The sequence below is a fragment of the Trichomycterus rosablanca genome, chromosome 2, assembly GCF_030014385.1.
Source record: "Trichomycterus rosablanca isolate fTriRos1 chromosome 2, fTriRos1.hap1, whole genome shotgun sequence".
NCBI lineage: Eukaryota > Metazoa > Chordata > Actinopteri > Siluriformes > Trichomycteridae > Trichomycterus > Trichomycterus rosablanca.
This window is the reverse complement of record NC_085989.1, coordinates 30,514,027-30,532,819: the sequence shown is the minus strand read 5'-3', so window position 1 is coordinate 30,532,819 and position 18,793 is coordinate 30,514,027. Positions and strand designations below refer to the sequence as shown.

The following is an 18,793-nucleotide window of genomic DNA, read 5'->3' as shown; positions in this document are numbered from 1 at the left end:
TTAAGAAAAGTATGTGACCTGCAGGCCATGTGAAAATAATTCTCATAGAACAGAGCTGAACGTATAAATGAATATATAGCAGATGGTAAGCATGTATCTGTCTATAGAGAAAGAAACTATAAATCTCAGGTAGACAATGAACAGTTAATGCTGGAAATTGCCTAGAGCATTAAGGGCAGGACTATTCCTATAGTTCAAAGTGAGGGCCAGATTACAAAAACAATACCAGGCGATGGGCCATATTTTTTCATAGCATGTTTCAAAGTTCAGTTAAAAGTTTGTGCTGATGCTGGGCTGGTTGTCTTAAAATATTGTCTTTATTTAGTTAATACTGCTTTACCATCTGTATATTCCGACTTCACATTAACCACAAAAGCATTGTACCAACCAGAAAAAAATATTGTGAAAATAAATGGTATAAAAAATTACATTGTCAAAAAAAAAATCCATATTGTTTCATTGCAGAAGAACTAAACCTTAAGTAACAACATAAAAACAGCACCACATCAAACATAACCATGGCATGATGGCACACACTTGAATACTTATTAATTTGCTGCAGATTTATCCATACTTCATGAGAGGTCTGCTGCTAACTTAGATTACAAGTTCCTTTAAAAGTGATCCTGCAGTAATATATTTTTGTCAAAAGCGGGTGCTTAGGTGGTGCAGCGGTCTACTAGCCCAGCACTGCTGGGATCTGGGTTTGAATCTTGGCACTATTGGCTGGCTGGGCATCTACAAATATATGATTTCCTATGTTATAGGGATGGCTAAAGCTTTGCAATGGTTTGGCGCCATGTCCAGGATATTCTTTCCTTGTTAACTAACCCAAAATTTATGTTTGGCAAATGAATTTGTCAACTATTAAGAGATTAACTGGTTAACTGATAACTTCCTTATTAGAAGAAGAAGAAGAAGATATACTTTATTTGTCATATTCATACATATACAGATGTACAGTACAGTGAAATGATTTATTCGCATATCTCAGCTTATTTGGAAGCTGGGGTCAGAGCACAGGGTCAGCCATCATACGGGTTAAGGGTCTTGCTCAAGGACCCAACAGTGGCTGCATAGCAGAGCCTGGATTTGAACCGCCAATCTTCAGGTTGATAGCCCAAAGCTCTACCCACTAGGCTACCACCGTCCCACTGCCCAAAGCTCTACCCCACTAGGCTACCACCGTCCCACTGCCCAAAGCTCTACCCACTAGGCTACCACTGTCCTGTAGATAAATGCTGCCAGTGAAACTACTTAGCATTACGGGTGGCACGGTGGCTAAGTGGGTAGCACTGTTGCCTCACAGCAAGAAGGTCCTGGGTTTGATCCCCAGGTGGGGCGGTCCGGGTCCTTTCTGTGTGGAGTTTGCATGTTCTCCCCGTGTCCGTGTGGGTTTCCTCCGGGTGCTCCGGTTTCCTCACACAGTCCAAAGACATGCAAGTGAGGTGAATTGGAGATACTAAATTGTCTATGACTGTGTTTTATATAACCTTGTGTAATGAGTACCGTTCCTGTCATGAATGTAACCAAAAGTGTAAAACATGACGTTAAAATCCTAATAAACAAACAAACTTAGCATTACAATTACAAACAGCAAAGCTGTTTTGAGTCTTGTGGACTGCATGTTAATCTCTACAGATGCAGATCTTTAGGTAATGATGTGGAAGAAGTATAATGGAAGAACTATAATATCAAAATCATCTTAGAATAACTACACTAATGTAGTCATTAAAAAAAACTTTAGCATATTGACTGCATCTCTATTAATTAGCATGTTTATGCACACTTGCTATGAACTGTTTGCTACTGATAAAGTATAAAATCTACACTCATGATGCTGACCTGATTTTGCTCAGTGATTTTCATCTTCGAGTTCTACATTATTGGCACATTAACTATGTTACACTGTTTATTAATCAATAAAGCATTTCTGACTTTTTTTAATGCATTTTCTCCTATTTTCCCCCTTTTTTCCTTTTTTTAGTGTGTCCAATGTATACCCAATTGCGTTATGCTTCCTCTCTACTGGTGCTGACCTCCGTCTCGATTGAGGAGAGCAAACTGACACACTCCCCCTCCGACAGGTGTGCAGTAGCCGACTGCATCTTTTCACCTGCACAAGGCGAGTTCATATGCCGATCAGCTTTGTGCACAGAGAGCCACATCCTGATCAGCATTATTCCTCGACTCTGTGCAGGCGCCATTAACCAGCCAGCAGAGGTCGTAATTTGCTCAGTTATGAGGAGTCCCTATCTGGCTATTCTTACCCTATGAACAACAGCCAATTGTTGTTCATGCAGCTGCCCAGCCCAGCCAGATGGCAGAGCTGAGATTCGATACGATGTATTCGAAATCCCAGCTCTGGTGTGCTAGTGTGTTTTACCGCTGTGCCACCTGAGCGGCATAATTTCTGACTTTTTGATATGAAACATGTTGATGAATTTTATATTTGAATGGGAAGTTAACCAGTGGCTGATGACAGTCAGCTATCAGTTAAAAGAGATTTTTGCCACATGTAACCTGTTTAGTGGATATTTTATGGCATATTGAAATATTACCCAAATAATACCTTTTTTCCCACTTTCTTCTCCTATTTGCTTCCAATCTGATCATTTCCCATTTTCTCCTATTAAAATAGGGCTGCTAGCTCCACAACCTGCAGCTACTGTACATCACATTCAGAGACACACACTAAGAACTCATGTTCATCCATTGCTGGTTTAAGCGCCTCAGCCAGACAGCAGAGGCCACCATTGTACTGAGGCAATCAATTTCCTAAAGCTAAGATTTAAACTTTGATTTTAGAGGTGGTGCGCTAGCACATTAGACTGCTATGCTCTCATTAGACCAGTACACCTCTAATAATACTTTCAACTGTACTTTTCCTACTAAATGTCTGTCACTATTAAAGTGTGTTTGTGTGTGTGGACGGTGCGGTGGACGGCTCTGGAGATTGTCCATGTTTGCCATTAAACTTGTGAACTGATGAGTCTTGTGTAACGAGTAACTACCATTTCTGTCATGAATGTAACCAAAGTTTGTAAAACATGATGGTAAAATCCTAATATATAAATAAACTTTAGGGCAGTTGTAGCCTAGTGGTTATGGTACTGGACCTAGTAATCAAAAGGTCTCTGGTTCAAGCCTCAGCACTGCCAGGTTATACAATATACTGTCACAGTTATACTGTAAGTTGCTTTGAATAAAAGCGTCTGCTAAATGCCGAAAATGTAAATGTAAAATGTGTGTGTTGTTTTTGTTTTTTTTCTTGCAGGCACAGCTATAGCTCAACTGACAGACGTGTGTAGTGTGGAGCAGAGTGAGGCTGATGGGTGCAGCACTGTATTTAGCGATAGGATGGGCATGGTAAAGGCCGCCCGCATGCTCCTGTCTTCTGTCACCAAAGTGCTTGTGCTTGCAGATCGCATTGTCATCAAACAGATCGTCAGCTCTCGCAACAAAGTAAGAAGCATGCAATTATCTAACACACCTTCCCTTTCATTTTCTCACTCAGAAATACACCTTCAGTTCTCTAAATCAGTCATTACCATGCACCCTGTACTCAAGAACCTGTCAGCCACTTACACACAATGCTTACTTCACTTTCAGATCCTATTATTGACTTTCAGTCTCGTTTCTTTAGAGGTAATTGAAGAGAAGCAGCACACCTAGCTCTGCAGGACATCATGAACTGTTTTTATTCCTGAGATAAAAGTACATAGACGCACACGCACGTGCACGTGTGCACACTCTTAGCTAGGGCTAATCACATTCAGTTAGAGTTGCTTGGACAGGCAGGCAGCAGAGCAGCTCTCTATTAGAGAGGAACTCAATTGAATTTATCTCTGTCCAGGCCTGATAACACCCACCACTAGCTGGAAACCTCAAATAGCCGTACTTTATCTTTTTCTCTCAGTCCATACCTCTTGCACTGCTTCTACTTGCTGTATCTCTCCTTTTACCAATTTTTCCCCAGAAAGTTTGTCTATGCTGTGCTTTCCGGTCTGTCAATATTACAGTTCTAATGTGCATTTGGTACAGAACCTAAACTTTGTGTGTACACACAGATAGTGGCTTTTTAGTATGTTTTAAGAAGTTTTGCTAGTCCTTCTTGAGAGAACCAGTATACCTTTTTAAAACTTCAGTTAAGAGCTTGAACCATCATAGCACTTGGGTGACACAGTGATGGTATAATGTGCCAGCCCACCCCCACTGACATACTAGTTAGAATTTCAGCTTTGCTATCAACTGGCTGGGTGCCCACACAAGCAGGTTGAATTAGTTCCTCAGTACTGCTACAACTGCATACTTTGCTGGCTGAGCTGTCTTCAAGAGAGATGACATTTTCACAGATAGTAGTTGCTGGACTGTATTAAATGCTGCTGTGTGACAAGAGGCAGTCAAGTAAAGAGGTGATCAACGACTGTATGCACGAGGTGCTTTTCTATGTCAGAAAAGACATAACTATGTGCACAGCTCTTCTGTGTCAAAAGGGGTGGCCACACCAGAGTAACCCACCAATACCTGGTAAAAGGAGAAAACCCACCAACCTGTGAAACCTGCCAAACACTTACAACTATAAAACACATTTTTATAGAATGCCCTAAATACACAAATGAAAGACAAGTGCACATGCCTGAAACCATAAAAGACAACACAAGAACAGTATTAACCTACCTCGCAGTCATAAAAATAAAAATGAAAATATAAAATGGACCAAAAGATAAAGACAAGATAAAAAAAGACAGATATATAATACCCAGTTTCTGCCATTAAATGACACACGTGTTTAACATGGCATAAAAATCCCAAATAAATAAGGGCGGCACGGTGGCTAAGTGGGTAGCACTGTCGCCTCACATCAAGAAGGTCCTGGGTTCAATCCCCGTTCGGTCCTTTCTGTGTGGAGTTTGCATGTTCTCCCCGTGTCTGCGTGGGTTTATTCCGGGTGCTCCGGTTTCCTCCCACAGTCCAAAGACATGCAAGTGAGGTGAATTGGAGACACTAAATTGTCCATGATTGTGTTCAATAATAACCTTGTGAACTGAAGAACCTTGTGTAGTGAGTAACTATCGTTCCTGTCATGAATGTAACTGAAGTGTAAAACATGACGTTAAAATCCTAATAAACAAACCAAATCAATAAATGTCAGAAAGGGGGGGGGGGGGGGGGGGGTTCAGATCCGTAATTGGATCCGTAATTGGATCTGACCAGATTGGGAGAATGTAATTGAGTGGGTTGCACCTCGTTACAGAAGCGCCAGATGGAACCCTGCACCTGTGAGATTATAAAAGATGAACCCACCTTGCAGGATGCTTGACCAAAGCAGAACACTACTGAGGCTAAAGAACCACAAAATAAACAAAGAAAACAAAAGAAAAACAGAGCATGATCCACAGCCCAAAGCAGAAACAGAGGACAGGGAAGTAAGTAAGTAAAGTAAAGTAAATTTTATTTATAAAGCACTCTTAAAACAACTTACGTTGACCAAAGTGCTGTACATCGAATAAGCATACATAACACAACAATATATTAAAAAAGTAAGAACCAAATAAAAATACAGAGTAAGAGACAAAATAAAACAAATACAAATAGACTAAACAATTAAAATTAACACAGCTCCTCACTGTTCAAATGCCAGCTTATAAAGGTATGTTTTTAGGAGTGAGGGATAGAGACAGACTATAACCTGGATGTCACAAATGTGTCAATACTGTAATCCTAGCCATCTTGCCAAGCTATAGGGCAGGTTGGCCTGTTACAGAAGAAAAGGGAAAAATGCAAGAAAAAAAGGAATGAAGCGTTTCTGAAAAGGGAGCTTGAATCATTTATAATTACATGGGGAAGATTATAAATGCAGATGAAAAATTGGGAATTTAGTTTTAAGGAAAAGCCATCAACATACAATATATGGTAAAACATATGTGGACACCTAATCATAAGCTTGAGAAAGTTATATAGTTGGGCATGCACAGTTTGGTGTGTCTGCTGGTGTATGCACAAGACTTAACAATTATTTTCTTTTCCATTAATCAAGAGTAGCATGTTAGTAATTTCTAGTTTTACAGTATAGTGGACATTACATCTGTATGTTGTGTTTACTCACCCACGATGACAAATGAACAGTAAAATGTTCCTTTTAGTTTTAGTTTTATGATGGTCAATAAAGACTGCTTGTCATTTACTTGTCATTTACTTACCCAAGCACTTGTGTGACTGAACCACAGTACCAACAGCTCTCATTTGAGGACGTACTAATCCCTGCTAAACCTGAGTCAGCGACAAAAGTTTTCAAAAACCCTGTTTACTGTTAATTATTTATTTTAACAGCAACCATGTAAATGCCGGCATGATGCCAGGCCAAGCAGTGTTTTTTGATATAGCCTTGTCAGCAAAACCAAATATTTTTGCTGACTAATAAATGACCCAGTTGTGGTAAGGCAGTTAAATTTATGGCATTTAGCAGACACTTTTATCCAAAGTGACTTGTTACTGAACACAGTGCTAGCAGTTTAGTGTTATGGCCTCAAGGGCCCTACACTTAACCTTCTTCTGCTTAACTGCAGACCCACCACTGCCACCTGCTTTAACCACAACCGTGATACCTTGTCAGTGAAAAAAATTTAATCATTTCATGATTGACTGCTTTATAAAATAATTTGTATGTATGAATGTGTGCAATATGATAGTTGTATCATAAATAGTGCAATATATGTCACCACTGCATCTGCCACTTTATTTTAAGAGCGTTTTAAGTGTATTTTAAGAGCGTTTTTGCCACTTTATTTTAAGAGCGTTTTTACTTTACTTTATTCTTACCTTTTAATATTCTTAATACATATATACAATCTGAGCAACTGTAACATCTGAAATTTCCCCTCGGGGATCAATAAAGTATTCTGATTCTGATTATTCTGATTCTGAATTGACTAGATTTTATCGATATTCAAACAAATTAAAGTTTGTCATACATGGTCTCAAAGAAATGGCACTGAATGCTAGCTGGGTTAGGAAGTCTTCTTAGTTCTAGTTGAAAAATATGTGTGAAATAAATGTGATATGTGGTGCCTCACTGTATCAACATATTCACTCTTCACTGCCTTCCAGATGTTCTCACACTGCTTCAGAAGAGAAAAACCTTCTAAAACAAAAACTATGTAAAAAGTGACATGATGCGTCTGTCTGTCTGTCTAGCTGGTTTTTGATTTTGAGTTTTTATCATTTGCAGGTGTTAATGACACTAGAACAGCTGGAGCAAGTCAGCACCTTTCAGGAGTTTGTGCACATTTTTAGTCAGTTTGGCAATGAGATGGTGGAGTTTGCGCACCTTACAGGAGACCGGCAAAATGTAAGAGCAAGCAACAGCACACGTGCACAAGTCCACATGTCCCTGGTTATTAATATAGTAAACACGAGTCTAATTATGCTGTTTTTTCTATGTTTGCCTCTGATTGCTTTTGTTCTTACATAATTGACACTTCGGATGTCAGATCCTCAAACAAAACACGACTTTACACAAAAAAAATTGAATATAAGCACATCATCTTGGGTTAAGGTCTAGACTTTAATCAGGTCAGTTCAAAACTTTCATTCTGTTACATTCTGTTTACCTGTTCAGAGGTTACTTTGCCATTTTGGATTGTTGTACTGCCAAGTAATTTAACTTCACTTCACCAGACAGATGATTTTAAAATCATTATAGGAAGTGAAATTCACCGTGTCCTCAATAATGTAAAATTGTTCAGCTCCTGACATAGCAAATTACCCACATTATCACACTGTGACCGCCATGTTTGGCTGTTCTTTTACTGTTTGTACTTACTATAAAATGCTGGTTTTTGACAGTGTTCTTGTAGAAGTTTGGTCTTTAATTTGACCTTAAATGATCAAACTTTTTGTATTTAGTACTTATAAACAAATGTTGATACCGGCAATGCACTCAAAAAAACATTGGGAAAAAAAGAGTATTTGAAGTAAGCAGGTGAATTGGTAGCAGGTGAGGGTATCATGATTACGTACACAAGGAGGAATCCACCAAAATCTCAGTCTGTGCAAGCAAAGATGGGTTGTGACTCACCACTGTGTGCCAAACTTCACTGGAGAATTGTCAATCAGTTAAAAACAACCAAACAAAAGATTGCAAATAATTTGCAAATAACTTTTACCATCTACCAGACATATTATGAAAAAAAATCTCAGTCTGTGTAGAGCTATGGCAATGTATAAGAAACGATCATGCTACTATAAAAATATAGCCACATGGGAAACTTGGAAAAGTCTGCTGGAGCATCAGGAAATGCAGGAAACCTTAATCTATATTACACAAAAAGAAAGCCATACATCATTTCTACTCAGATACGTCTTACAGTTTTCTAGGTCAAAGCCTATCTCAGATGTACCAAAAGACAGTAGAAATGTGTGCTGTGGTCAGACATCGAGTTCTTTGTGCCAAAGACAAATGGTCTTCTAGACTATCAGTAAAAGGTGCAAAACCAATTATAGTGTCATGGTATGCCATGCATCAGTACCCACAGCATGGGTGACTTGCATATTTGTAAAGGTACCACTGATGCAGAGGCGTATACTGTATTTTCTAAAGACACGTTTTTTCCTGGGAGTCAATGGATATTTTAGCAAGGCATTGCCAGACTTCATTCTGCACATGATACAACAGTAGGACTGGACTGCATTTGTCTGCTATTGAAGATGCATGAAGCATCATGAAGAGGAAAATCAGACGACTGCGACAACAAATGTTGAGCAGCCAAAGTCTTGTTTCAAGCAATAATAGTCAAACATTCCCCTCAGAAAACTGCAACAATTAGTATCCTTAGTTTCTAACTATTAGAAAGTATAATTAATAGGTAGTGTGATGTAACACCGTGTGTTGCAGACATCAAATTGTAAATTTGTTTATATATGCAAAATACAATTAAGTTGGTCCAAGCAAAACATTGGAAATCTTTGTAATTTTGTCAGTTAAATAAATGTTGAGGACAAACAAATCACAGATATATTACAAAATGTCCCAAATGGGGTTTGTAGTAGGCTAAACTCAGGATCAAACCCAGGAAACTGGAACTGTGATTTTACTTAATAATAACCTAATAATTTGGTGAGAGATATGCAATATCTCATGAAGGGTACAATTACTTTTTACTCTACTGTACATAATTTCTAATATTATGACATTCAGATAAGCTGAAAATATGTGTAAAACTTCTTGATCTGGCTCCTATTCAGTACATCTGGTTCTTCTGGTTCTTGCCTCAGTAAGCAGAGCAGGGGAAGTGCACGGATAAGCTGATAAGAGAATCTATTACAGAGCGGAGTCTTCTCCAGTGTCTATCAGAGTTCCAAACTCGCACCACATCTGAATCTCTTATTCTCTTCCTGCAGAGCCTTTTAAAAGAATATAATAACAGATACTTATCTATTAAAACCAGTCAGGAAGAAAGAGCTATATACACTTGCGCACACGCGCACACACACTCTCTTGCACATGCCAGAGTCAGGTCTCTGATTTGGTAGCTTCAGTATGTGCTGGGGACCGAGAGCCCTGTCTGGATGCTTTAGTTCATTCATATGTTCAATACCTATGGCACCTACTGTGGTAGTGCAGTTTGCTGTCAAATCATTCTGTCCACTACAATTCTGCCTAATGGTTTAACAAACATTTCAAATTACTGATAAAATAGTGTAACCAAACCATAAGCTAGACAGTTACAGAGCAGTGCATCTTATTAAAATGTGTGGAAAATGCTGGAGTTCAGCTTTTAATAAATAGTTTTATTTAATTATTTTTAAACAACATCTCTGACCTATGATTAGTGTTTCTTTGTCTTCCAGGACCTAAAGGATGAGAAGCAGAAGGCACGTATGGCTGCAGCTCGTGCTGTGCTGGAGAAATGCACCATGATGCTCCTTACTGCCTCCAAGGTCTGTGCAAGTATATATACCTAAATCCAAAAGGTGTTTTTTTCAGCAGTGTAATCCTTTCATTTACTAAATGTAGAAGGATGACACACAACTTTTTATTTCATTATTTACACTGAATGGAATTTAAACTTGGGCTTGTCTCAGGTTCAGCTATTAGACTCTCAGGATAAGCTCAAATTACTTCAGATTACTTCTGTCTGTTTATCGCCTGAAAGTGTAACAAGGCTGGTAAGTACATGTAAAATACACTAGGACTAAACAGAATGAGAGCAAGCGCTTGGGACTAGGGAAAAGGACAAAAGAGAAATCACCTGGTAAGTAGGAAAAGGTGTCCGACTGTAAATAACCCAATTCACTGTTCAGTGATGGGGGGTACTAACTAGGGCTAAAGGGAAGACAGCACTAGGTGAGGCTACGACTAGTCAACCAACTACCGATTCACTGATAAGCGCTGCAGCTCCTGGGATTTGTAGTTTGCCTGGAACCTTAACCAATCTACGGTCCTTCTGTGCAAGAAATCGGACAAAGGTATTGCCCTTTAAAAAAAAAATTAGTTGGTTTAATACAAAAGAGGAAAGTTTTTGTTTTTCAACAGAGATGCCATGTTAGCAATTACAAGCAAAAGTATTTTTTAGAGAACTCAGACTATCATAGGATATTTTATACTGTTTAACAGGCTTAAACACTTTGCTCAGGATGATGCTACAGGTTAATGCAAGACCTAAGACTCTGACTTGGCCCACTTGGAATGAATCTTAAATATCAGCTATTAACTGACTTGGCCTTTGCAAAGCTGGCACTGACTGCAGTTCTAACAGGAAGTCTCTGCTATTATACAGTGGGGCCAAAAAGTATTTAGTCAGCCACTGATTGTGCAGGTTCTCCTACTTAGAAAGATGAGAGAGGTCTGTAATTTTCATCATAGGTATACTTCAACTATGAGAGACAAAATGAGAAAAAAAAAATCCAGGAAATCACATTGTAGGATTTTTAAAGAATTCATTTGTAAATTATGGTGGAAAATAAGTATTTGGTCAATAACAAAAGTTCAACTCAATACTTTGTAACATAACCTTTGTTGGCAATGACAGAGGTAAAACGTTTCCTGTAAGTCTTCACCAGGTTTGCACACACTGTAGCTGGTATTTTGGCCCATTCCTCCATGCAGATCTCCTCTAGAGCAGTGATGTTTTGGGGCTGTCGCTGGGCAACACGGACTTTCAACTCCCTTCACAAATTTTCTATGGGGTTGAGGTCTGGAGACTGGCTAGGCCACTCCAGGACCTTGAAATGCTTTTTACGGAGCCACTCCTTTGTTGCCCGAGCGGTGTGTTTGGGATCATTGTCATGCTGGAAGACCAAGCCACGTTCCATCTTCAATGCTCTCACTGATGGAAGGAGGTTTTGGCTTAAAATCTCACGATACATGGCCCCGTTCATTCTTCCCTGAACATGGATCAGTCGTCCTGTCCACTTTGCAGAAAAACAGCCCCAAAGCATGATGTTTCCACCCCCATGCTTCACAGTAGGTATGGTGTTCTTGGGATGCAACTCAGCCTCCAAACACGACGAGTTGAGTTTTTACCAAAAAGTTCCATTTTGGTTTCATCTGACCACATGATATTCTCCCAATCCTCTTCTGGATCATCCATATGCTCTCTGGCAAACTTCAGACGGGCCTGGACATGTACTGGCTTAAGCAGGGGGACACGCCTGGCACTGCAGGATTTGAGTCCCTCTTGGCGTAGTGTGTTACTGATGGTAGCCTTTGTTACTTTGGTCCCAGCTCTCTGCAGGTCATTCATCAGGTCCCTCCGTGTAGTTCTGGGATTTTTGCTCACCGTTCTCATGATCATTTTGACCCCACGGGATGAGATCTTGACCCCAAGGGAGATTATCAATGGTCTTGTATGTCTTCCATTTTCTTACAATTGCTCACACAGTTGATTTATTCACACCAACCTGCTTGCCTATTGTAGATTCACTCTTCCCAGCCTGGTGCAGGTCTACAATTTTCTTCCTGGTGTCCTTCGACAGCTCTTTGGTCTTGGTCATGATTGAGTTTGGAGTCAGTTACAGGTCTGTGAGAGCCAGAAATCTTGCTTGTTTGTGGGTGACCAAATACTTATTTTCCACCATAATTTACAAATGAATTCTTTAAAACTCCTACAATGTGATTTCCTGGATTTTTTTTCTCATTTTGTCTCTCATAGTTGAAGTGTACCCATGATGAAAATTACAGACCTCTCTCATCTTTCTAAGTAGGAGAACCTGCACAATCAGTGGCTGACTAAATACTTTTTGGCCCCACTGTAGATGTCTATATAAAAATAATTAAATTTAACATGCAGGTTTTAAAAATATTTAAGGAAAATAATATTCAAACAATAGTAATGTTTAAGTTTAAGTATTTTAATATTTAACTTGAATTATTTTCTAACATTAAGAAGTTAACATGAGTAACTGAACAAAGTCTTTTTTCCCTTTTTTATTCATTAAATTATTTTTACCATAAATAATTGTAAACTATTTATTTAATATAATCAGTAATAATCATATATATTAATGATCCGCTTATGTTTTCCTTCAGACATGTCTCAGACACCCTGACTGTGAGTCTGCTCGTATTAACAAGAACGCAGTGTTCCAGCGCATGCGTCTGGCTCTGGAGCAGGTCATTGAGATTGTAACAGATGCCCGCACCAGTGGAGAGACAAAAGCACTGCCCATCAGCATCTACGGAGGGATTAAAGACTTTAAGGTGCAGGCATATATAAATATTTTTATTGTCAAAAAGATTATTTATACATAAGTGTTTAAGATATCATTTTTATTGAGTAGTATCTTATAATCCACTGATTTACTGTATTATTGTCTATGAAATAAATTGGTGCTCAGGTGGTGCAGCCGTAAAGTATGCTAGCTTACTAACAGTTGGCTAATGTCTGAGGGTGGATGGCCAAAACATCCTATCCATTAAAGGTGCACGTGTCAGTGCACTCTCATGGTGGCTTAGTGGGTAGCACTGTCTCCTCACAGCAAGAAGGATCCTGGGTTTGATCCCCAGGTGGGGCGGTCTGGGTCCTTTCTGTGCTGAGTTTGCATGTTCTCCCCATGTCCGTGTGGGTTTCCTCCGGGTGCTTTGGTTTCCTCCCACAGTATTGGGAGGATACTCAGTAGGGCTGGGCGATATATCGATATTTTAAAAATATCGATATATTTTCATACGCGATATAAGATAAGACAATATCGCATATATCGATATAAATGTTGCGTTCCAGTTAGATCCGACAGTTCGTCTTTCTCTTCTCCCAGTTTGTCTCTGCACATGTTCACCTGCCCCGCCTCTCTCCCTCACTGAACACAACTCGCCCCTCCCACCGCTTCACCAGTAATTCCTGCAGGCAGCGATAGCATGGAGACGGATAAAGACATGACAGAAGCTATCGAAGAGGAGCTGCTTACTAAAAAGAAAAATAATGACTAATTTTGTAATTATTTGGAGATGGTTCGAATTCAAAGTGTCAGATGAGCAGCAGAATAATGTATTCTGTAGAGAACGCCGAAAACAAGTCCAGATAAAAGGTTCCAGCTCCGTGTACCTTCATTCGTTTTTCACTTCAAATCCCAAAGTTAAAAAACAAGAAAACGAGTCGTTATTCGTTTCAAAAACCAACACAAGCGCATGCACGCGCTGACATGCACGTATTTACTTCACATTAAGTGTTGAGAAAGTAATAATAACGTAGCGGTGCGTCTCCTGTTGTTCTGACTCTTGTGTTTGTATATGTGATGTGCATGTATTTGCTCTATCTGTAAAAAACAAACATTATGGGAGTGATTTCTGTACTGGATGTTGTACGTGGTCGTGGTAGTTTATACTGGACGATCGCCCGACGTCCGACACGTCATTTATTTATTTATCTTCTATTATAGTATTTCTTGTTGTCGGCCAATAAACAACCAAACATTATTAAATTGCATGAACTAACTCTGCAGTAAACAAGGAGCAAACAGCAATTAAACAACAAATAAAGCTGTTAAATAATAATAAAGTGCATGAAGAAGAACGCTGATTAATATGCATTAAATGTTGTAATAGTTACACAGTAACATGAACGATTAGTTCTGCCTGTATTACAGAACTGAGTTCTATACAGTAAAAGAAAATATTAATGTAAATGTTTGTTGTGGCGACATATACATAAAATAATGTATAAAGTCCAAACATGGGGGGGTGGGGGGTTAACGAGGGGTTTACTTTAACGGGGTTTTACTTTTAATGTCACACAAGCTCAGCCGGAAACCGTGTCATTCCAACATGTTCCCTACACACTCGCTCCCTGCGCCCTATCGTACACTTAACATTTTTAAAGGGCCAGACAATATATTTGTAATTCACATTACACAACAGGAGATGCCTTAGAAAACAACTTTTTTTTTTTTCTTAGAATAGCTCTTTTTTTTTTTTTTTTAAGGAAAAATAATTCTTGTGTGAAGCTTCCCCAGCATGAATATTAATAAAAGTGCCTGTAAAAAAATTGGAACATGTAGCTTTGTCTCAGAAGTGTCTTTTTGTTATTACCTTATGGAATAAAAAAATATCGAGATATATATCGTATATCGCCATTCAGAAAAAAATATCGAGATATAATTTTTGATCCATATCGCCCAGCCCTAATACTCAGTGCTGGTCCCAAGCCTGGATAAAATTACAGGCGTTTCATCAGGAAGGGCATTGAGTTTAAAGAAACACAAGTCTGGTATAGGAAGCAGATCCACTGTAGCGACTTCTAAATCTGGGAGCAGCAGGGGGAAAATATAAACTGGTAAATATTTGCATACACTGTTGTTTTTCTACCTCTATACTGTTAAACACAATTTGATACATTTGGATACGTTGTTCATGGACCTCTGTTGCCTGATTTGTTTTATGGTTTGTTTTACGGTTTTACTTTTGCTCCAAATCTGGAACAAAATCTGTTGAAATTAGAGTTTGGTATGCTTGGTAAAGTGTAAAAAAGTAATCAAACACTCATGTGGCCTTGAGACCAAAACCATGGTGCAGCTGAACAAGGTGGTCTGTGCCTTTGCTGCAAGGTGCCCTGTTGACATCCCTCCCTTAGACACTGCCAGTTGTTTTTGTTGGATGCCTGTCCATGCTAACACATTAGCTTGCTGTGCCACCCGAGTGCTGCCAAACCTCCATACCCAAAATCAATAATGGGCCCATTTTTGGACATGGATATTTGAGCAGAGTGTGAAAACCTAACACTAAAGACCTAGACTTTATTGCTGCTATAAATTAAACACATATGAACTTGATTTCAAGTCACGCTGTTTATTTGTATACACCATTAAACATTTTTAAACAATGCTTTGTTTTTGTACTGTACTTTATAATTGATACAAGGTGATTTAGGTTGTTTGTAAGGACAATAAACTGGAATTTAAGAATAACCTTACTTTCCTGCCATGAATAAAACCACAGTTTAAGCAGTGTACAACATCTAAATAAATAAATAGGTTGTTTGTTTGTGTGTGTGTGTTTTAGAGTAAGGTGGAGGGGCTGAGAAACTCACTGTTTGGTGTACAATGTGAAGCTCTGGCAGCACAGCTGGAGGCTCTGGTGGAGCAGACTGAAGATTTCACAGATTCAGCCTACACCAGTCATGAGCAGCGTGAGACAATACTGCAGCTCTGCCACACAACACGACAGGAAACCCAGCAGCTCATCACTGCTTGGAGTCAGGCAGTATGATATATACCCATGCTATATATAACATTCAGCATACATATGGTATATACACTCAGGCTCTGTAATTTCAAGCATTTTACCATTGTGTCACACAAGGTCACTTCTATTCTCTTTTTTTGTAGGAGTGTGCTATTCAGAGAATCATACAGCATACATGCTTGACATTGTAATACATTTTTGATCGTTATGGACACAGTGACTATACAGTATGTGCCTGAACTGATCCAAAAGTGAGGGCTGCTACTCATCTTCATGAGGAAGATGACTGCACCCAAAGGGGTGTGATAAGTGGCCTGTTCTGTATTCATATGCTCACAGATTTACTAGTGAGGTGTTTATTAGGGGGCAGTTATGCTTTTTTCTTCTCCATGCCATGAACGAGTATGGCATTGTCAACATTTGAACTTGCAGAATCTACTGTAAAACATTCATGGAAAATGGGACTTTCAGGATTTAGTTCTAGAATTATGCATGATGAAAGCTGAGAGAAACGAAATAATGTGTGTATTTTCCACTCTGCATTTAGACATGATCAATTCTGTAGTGTTTTTCCTGCCCGAGCTATAACTGGCAGGAACATTGCAAGTATGTGCTCAGGGAGGCGTTAAAGTCAACAGGCTAAAGTCAGGGAGTTAGCAGACAAGATCAGTTTGGTGGGTTCCGGCAGGCAATAGCCTGTCTGGTGTTTGTTCTAATGCTCTGCTGTAATCCTCTTAAAATAAGATCGCTCCCACCTGTAGGGCCTGTATCTGAGGACAACAGCAAAACTGTCATGTTTTACTAAGTGCTTTCACTCTCAAACAGCTTAAAGTTAAAAGTGTTGATTGCTGCAGAGGCACATTCACTCAAAGATCATAGTTTGAAGAATTACTTCAAATGGTAATATTATGGTATGTATAGAATTGAATGAAAATATACAACAAAAGTCTCAGTAAATGTATATTTATTTATGCATACAGACTTTTGAGTTTAAATTAAAAACATTTAGTTCTCATGACAGATGTCCATGTGCATTATTATTTAACCCCCAGCTTCAGTTATTGGTGGATCTTTTTTGCCTTGATAGATGGATAGATAGATGGATGGATGGATGGATGGATGGATGGATATCCTGTTAGAGCACAGGGTCAGCCATCGTATGGCGCCCCTGGAGCTCAAGGACCCAACAGTGGCTGCATAGCTGAGCCTGGATTTGAACCGCCAATCTTCCGGTTGATAGCCCAAAGTTCTACCCACTAGGCTACCACTGTCCCTAATAATACTATTATTTACTTATTACTTATACTTATTACTTATAACCTCTAATAAGCAAATTCAGTAATTGCTAACAGGCTTCTTGTAGAATCTTTATCCATTCTTCTTGTGCAAAAAATCCAGCTCATTGCGGTTTGATGCTTTCTTTAAACCCTACCAATGATTTTCTGTGGAATATAAATCTGGAGACTGAGAAGACCAATCCGGTACCAATTCCTTAATTAAGCTTTGGTTGACTTGGAAGTATGTTTGGCATCATTGTCTTATTGGAAAGGTTCAATTTTACCATAGAAGGCATAACATTCCTTCTAAAAAAATACCTAGGTGTTACTGTGAATCCATTATGCCAGTCACACTGTCAAGATTGGCGTTATACGTTACATTATACCTGACTTATTCCAATGCTTGACTGTGGAAACAGTATTCCTTTGGTCATATGCCATGCCTTCTTGCACCACACAAACCGCTGATCCATATGGCTTAACAGTTCCAGTTTTGATTTGTCACAAGAACTGTGACCCAGAACTCTGCAGACTTATCCAAAGTCCTTTTGGCATAATCCAGACACATTTGTCCCAGCTTCTATCAGTAAGTCTTTTGCAGTAACACACAGGGATTTTTTGGGCTTTCTTTCATGGCCAGGCAGGTTTGCCGATATGCAATAAGTGTGTAATGTCTGGAAAATACTCCTAATAGTTTCTATAGGAATGTTCAAGGTCTTCTTGAGTTCCCAATGATTTAATCAGTTGTAACCCAACTTTAGGTCATACATACCGGCAGTACATTTTAAAATTAGCAGCATTATTTAGGGGTTAAATAATTGTGACATGGTAGTAGTAAAATATTCAGCTACTCTAAAAGTCTCAGCCCTCATTTGCTGTTTCAACTGATAGATTTCATTTAAAGCAAAATATAATTCTGTAGAAAAGTTTAGAGTATTAAATCCTTATTTTTTCCCAGTTGCAACTGTTCGCTGTAATGTCTGTTTCATATTGTTTTCTACAAACAGCAGAAAATCTCATTTAGATTAAAATAGAAAATCTTGCTGATAAAATATTTCTGATAAAAGCTGGTATTACTCCTTATCTTTAGACTGAGACATATGCTAGCAAATCTGTTCTGTAATTTAATAGACATTTTAACTGGAATATTTTATCAGTCCAATTAATTCTAGTTACTCATACTTCCCACATCTCTTTAAATGGATAAATTATATGAATAAAGCTGTAAATAGGTTTTCTGTTCCTAACTCAAGGTACTATTAAACTTCATTATGTATTGTAACTGCATTGTGTTTTAGTCCTTACATAGAGGTTAGGTTAAAAACATGCTGAAATGTTATTGTATGCATAGACTATACAGTGTATTTAATGACTTTCTCTTCTTTTTCCTTCTTGTTCTAAGCAGCAGGCGATAAACGGCAAAGAAGTGACAGAGGATTTGGAGCTTGCCATTTTGAGAACATGTCAGAGTCTTGTGGAGCTCAGACGTGAGGTGAGACATCTGGCAGTGACACAGAGGAATTGAGTTGGCTAAGTGTTAACTGTGTGTTAGAACACATCGTGTGTCTATATACCTTATGTCAGGGTTTCTAGTGGTCCCCGAATCAATATTCAGAAGTGGAGCTTACTGAGCCAGTGACCTTACTATATGGCCAAAAGTATGTGGACACTCCTCCTGATTATTATATTTAGGTGTATCTGTCACACCCATTACTCAAAGGTACATGGAATCTTTTAATAAATTATATGCTTTTAACTTAATGGAAACACTCAGGGTTAGGACCCTTACTGTTTCAGCATGACTGTACCCCTGTACATAAAAAGAGGTCCATAAAGA

At 38.8% G+C, this 18,793-nt stretch overlaps 1 protein-coding gene across 1 annotated transcript in view; it reads left to right on the top strand.

Annotated features, from left to right (window-relative positions):
- Window positions 1–18,793, top strand: part of ctnnal1 (catenin (cadherin-associated protein), alpha-like 1) — an 83,508-nt gene that overhangs the window by 36,124 nt on the left and 28,591 nt on the right. Inside the window, exons 3-8 of the mRNA XM_063014201.1 lie at window positions 3,278–3,465; window positions 7,232–7,351; window positions 9,853–9,942; window positions 12,533–12,703; window positions 15,497–15,697; window positions 18,362–18,448. Coding sequence (XP_062870271.1) covers window positions 3,278–3,465; window positions 7,232–7,351; window positions 9,853–9,942; window positions 12,533–12,703; window positions 15,497–15,697; window positions 18,362–18,448 — 857 coding nt within the window. The remainder of the gene's footprint in view (window positions 1–3,277; window positions 3,466–7,231; window positions 7,352–9,852; window positions 9,943–12,532; window positions 12,704–15,496; window positions 15,698–18,361; window positions 18,449–18,793) is intronic.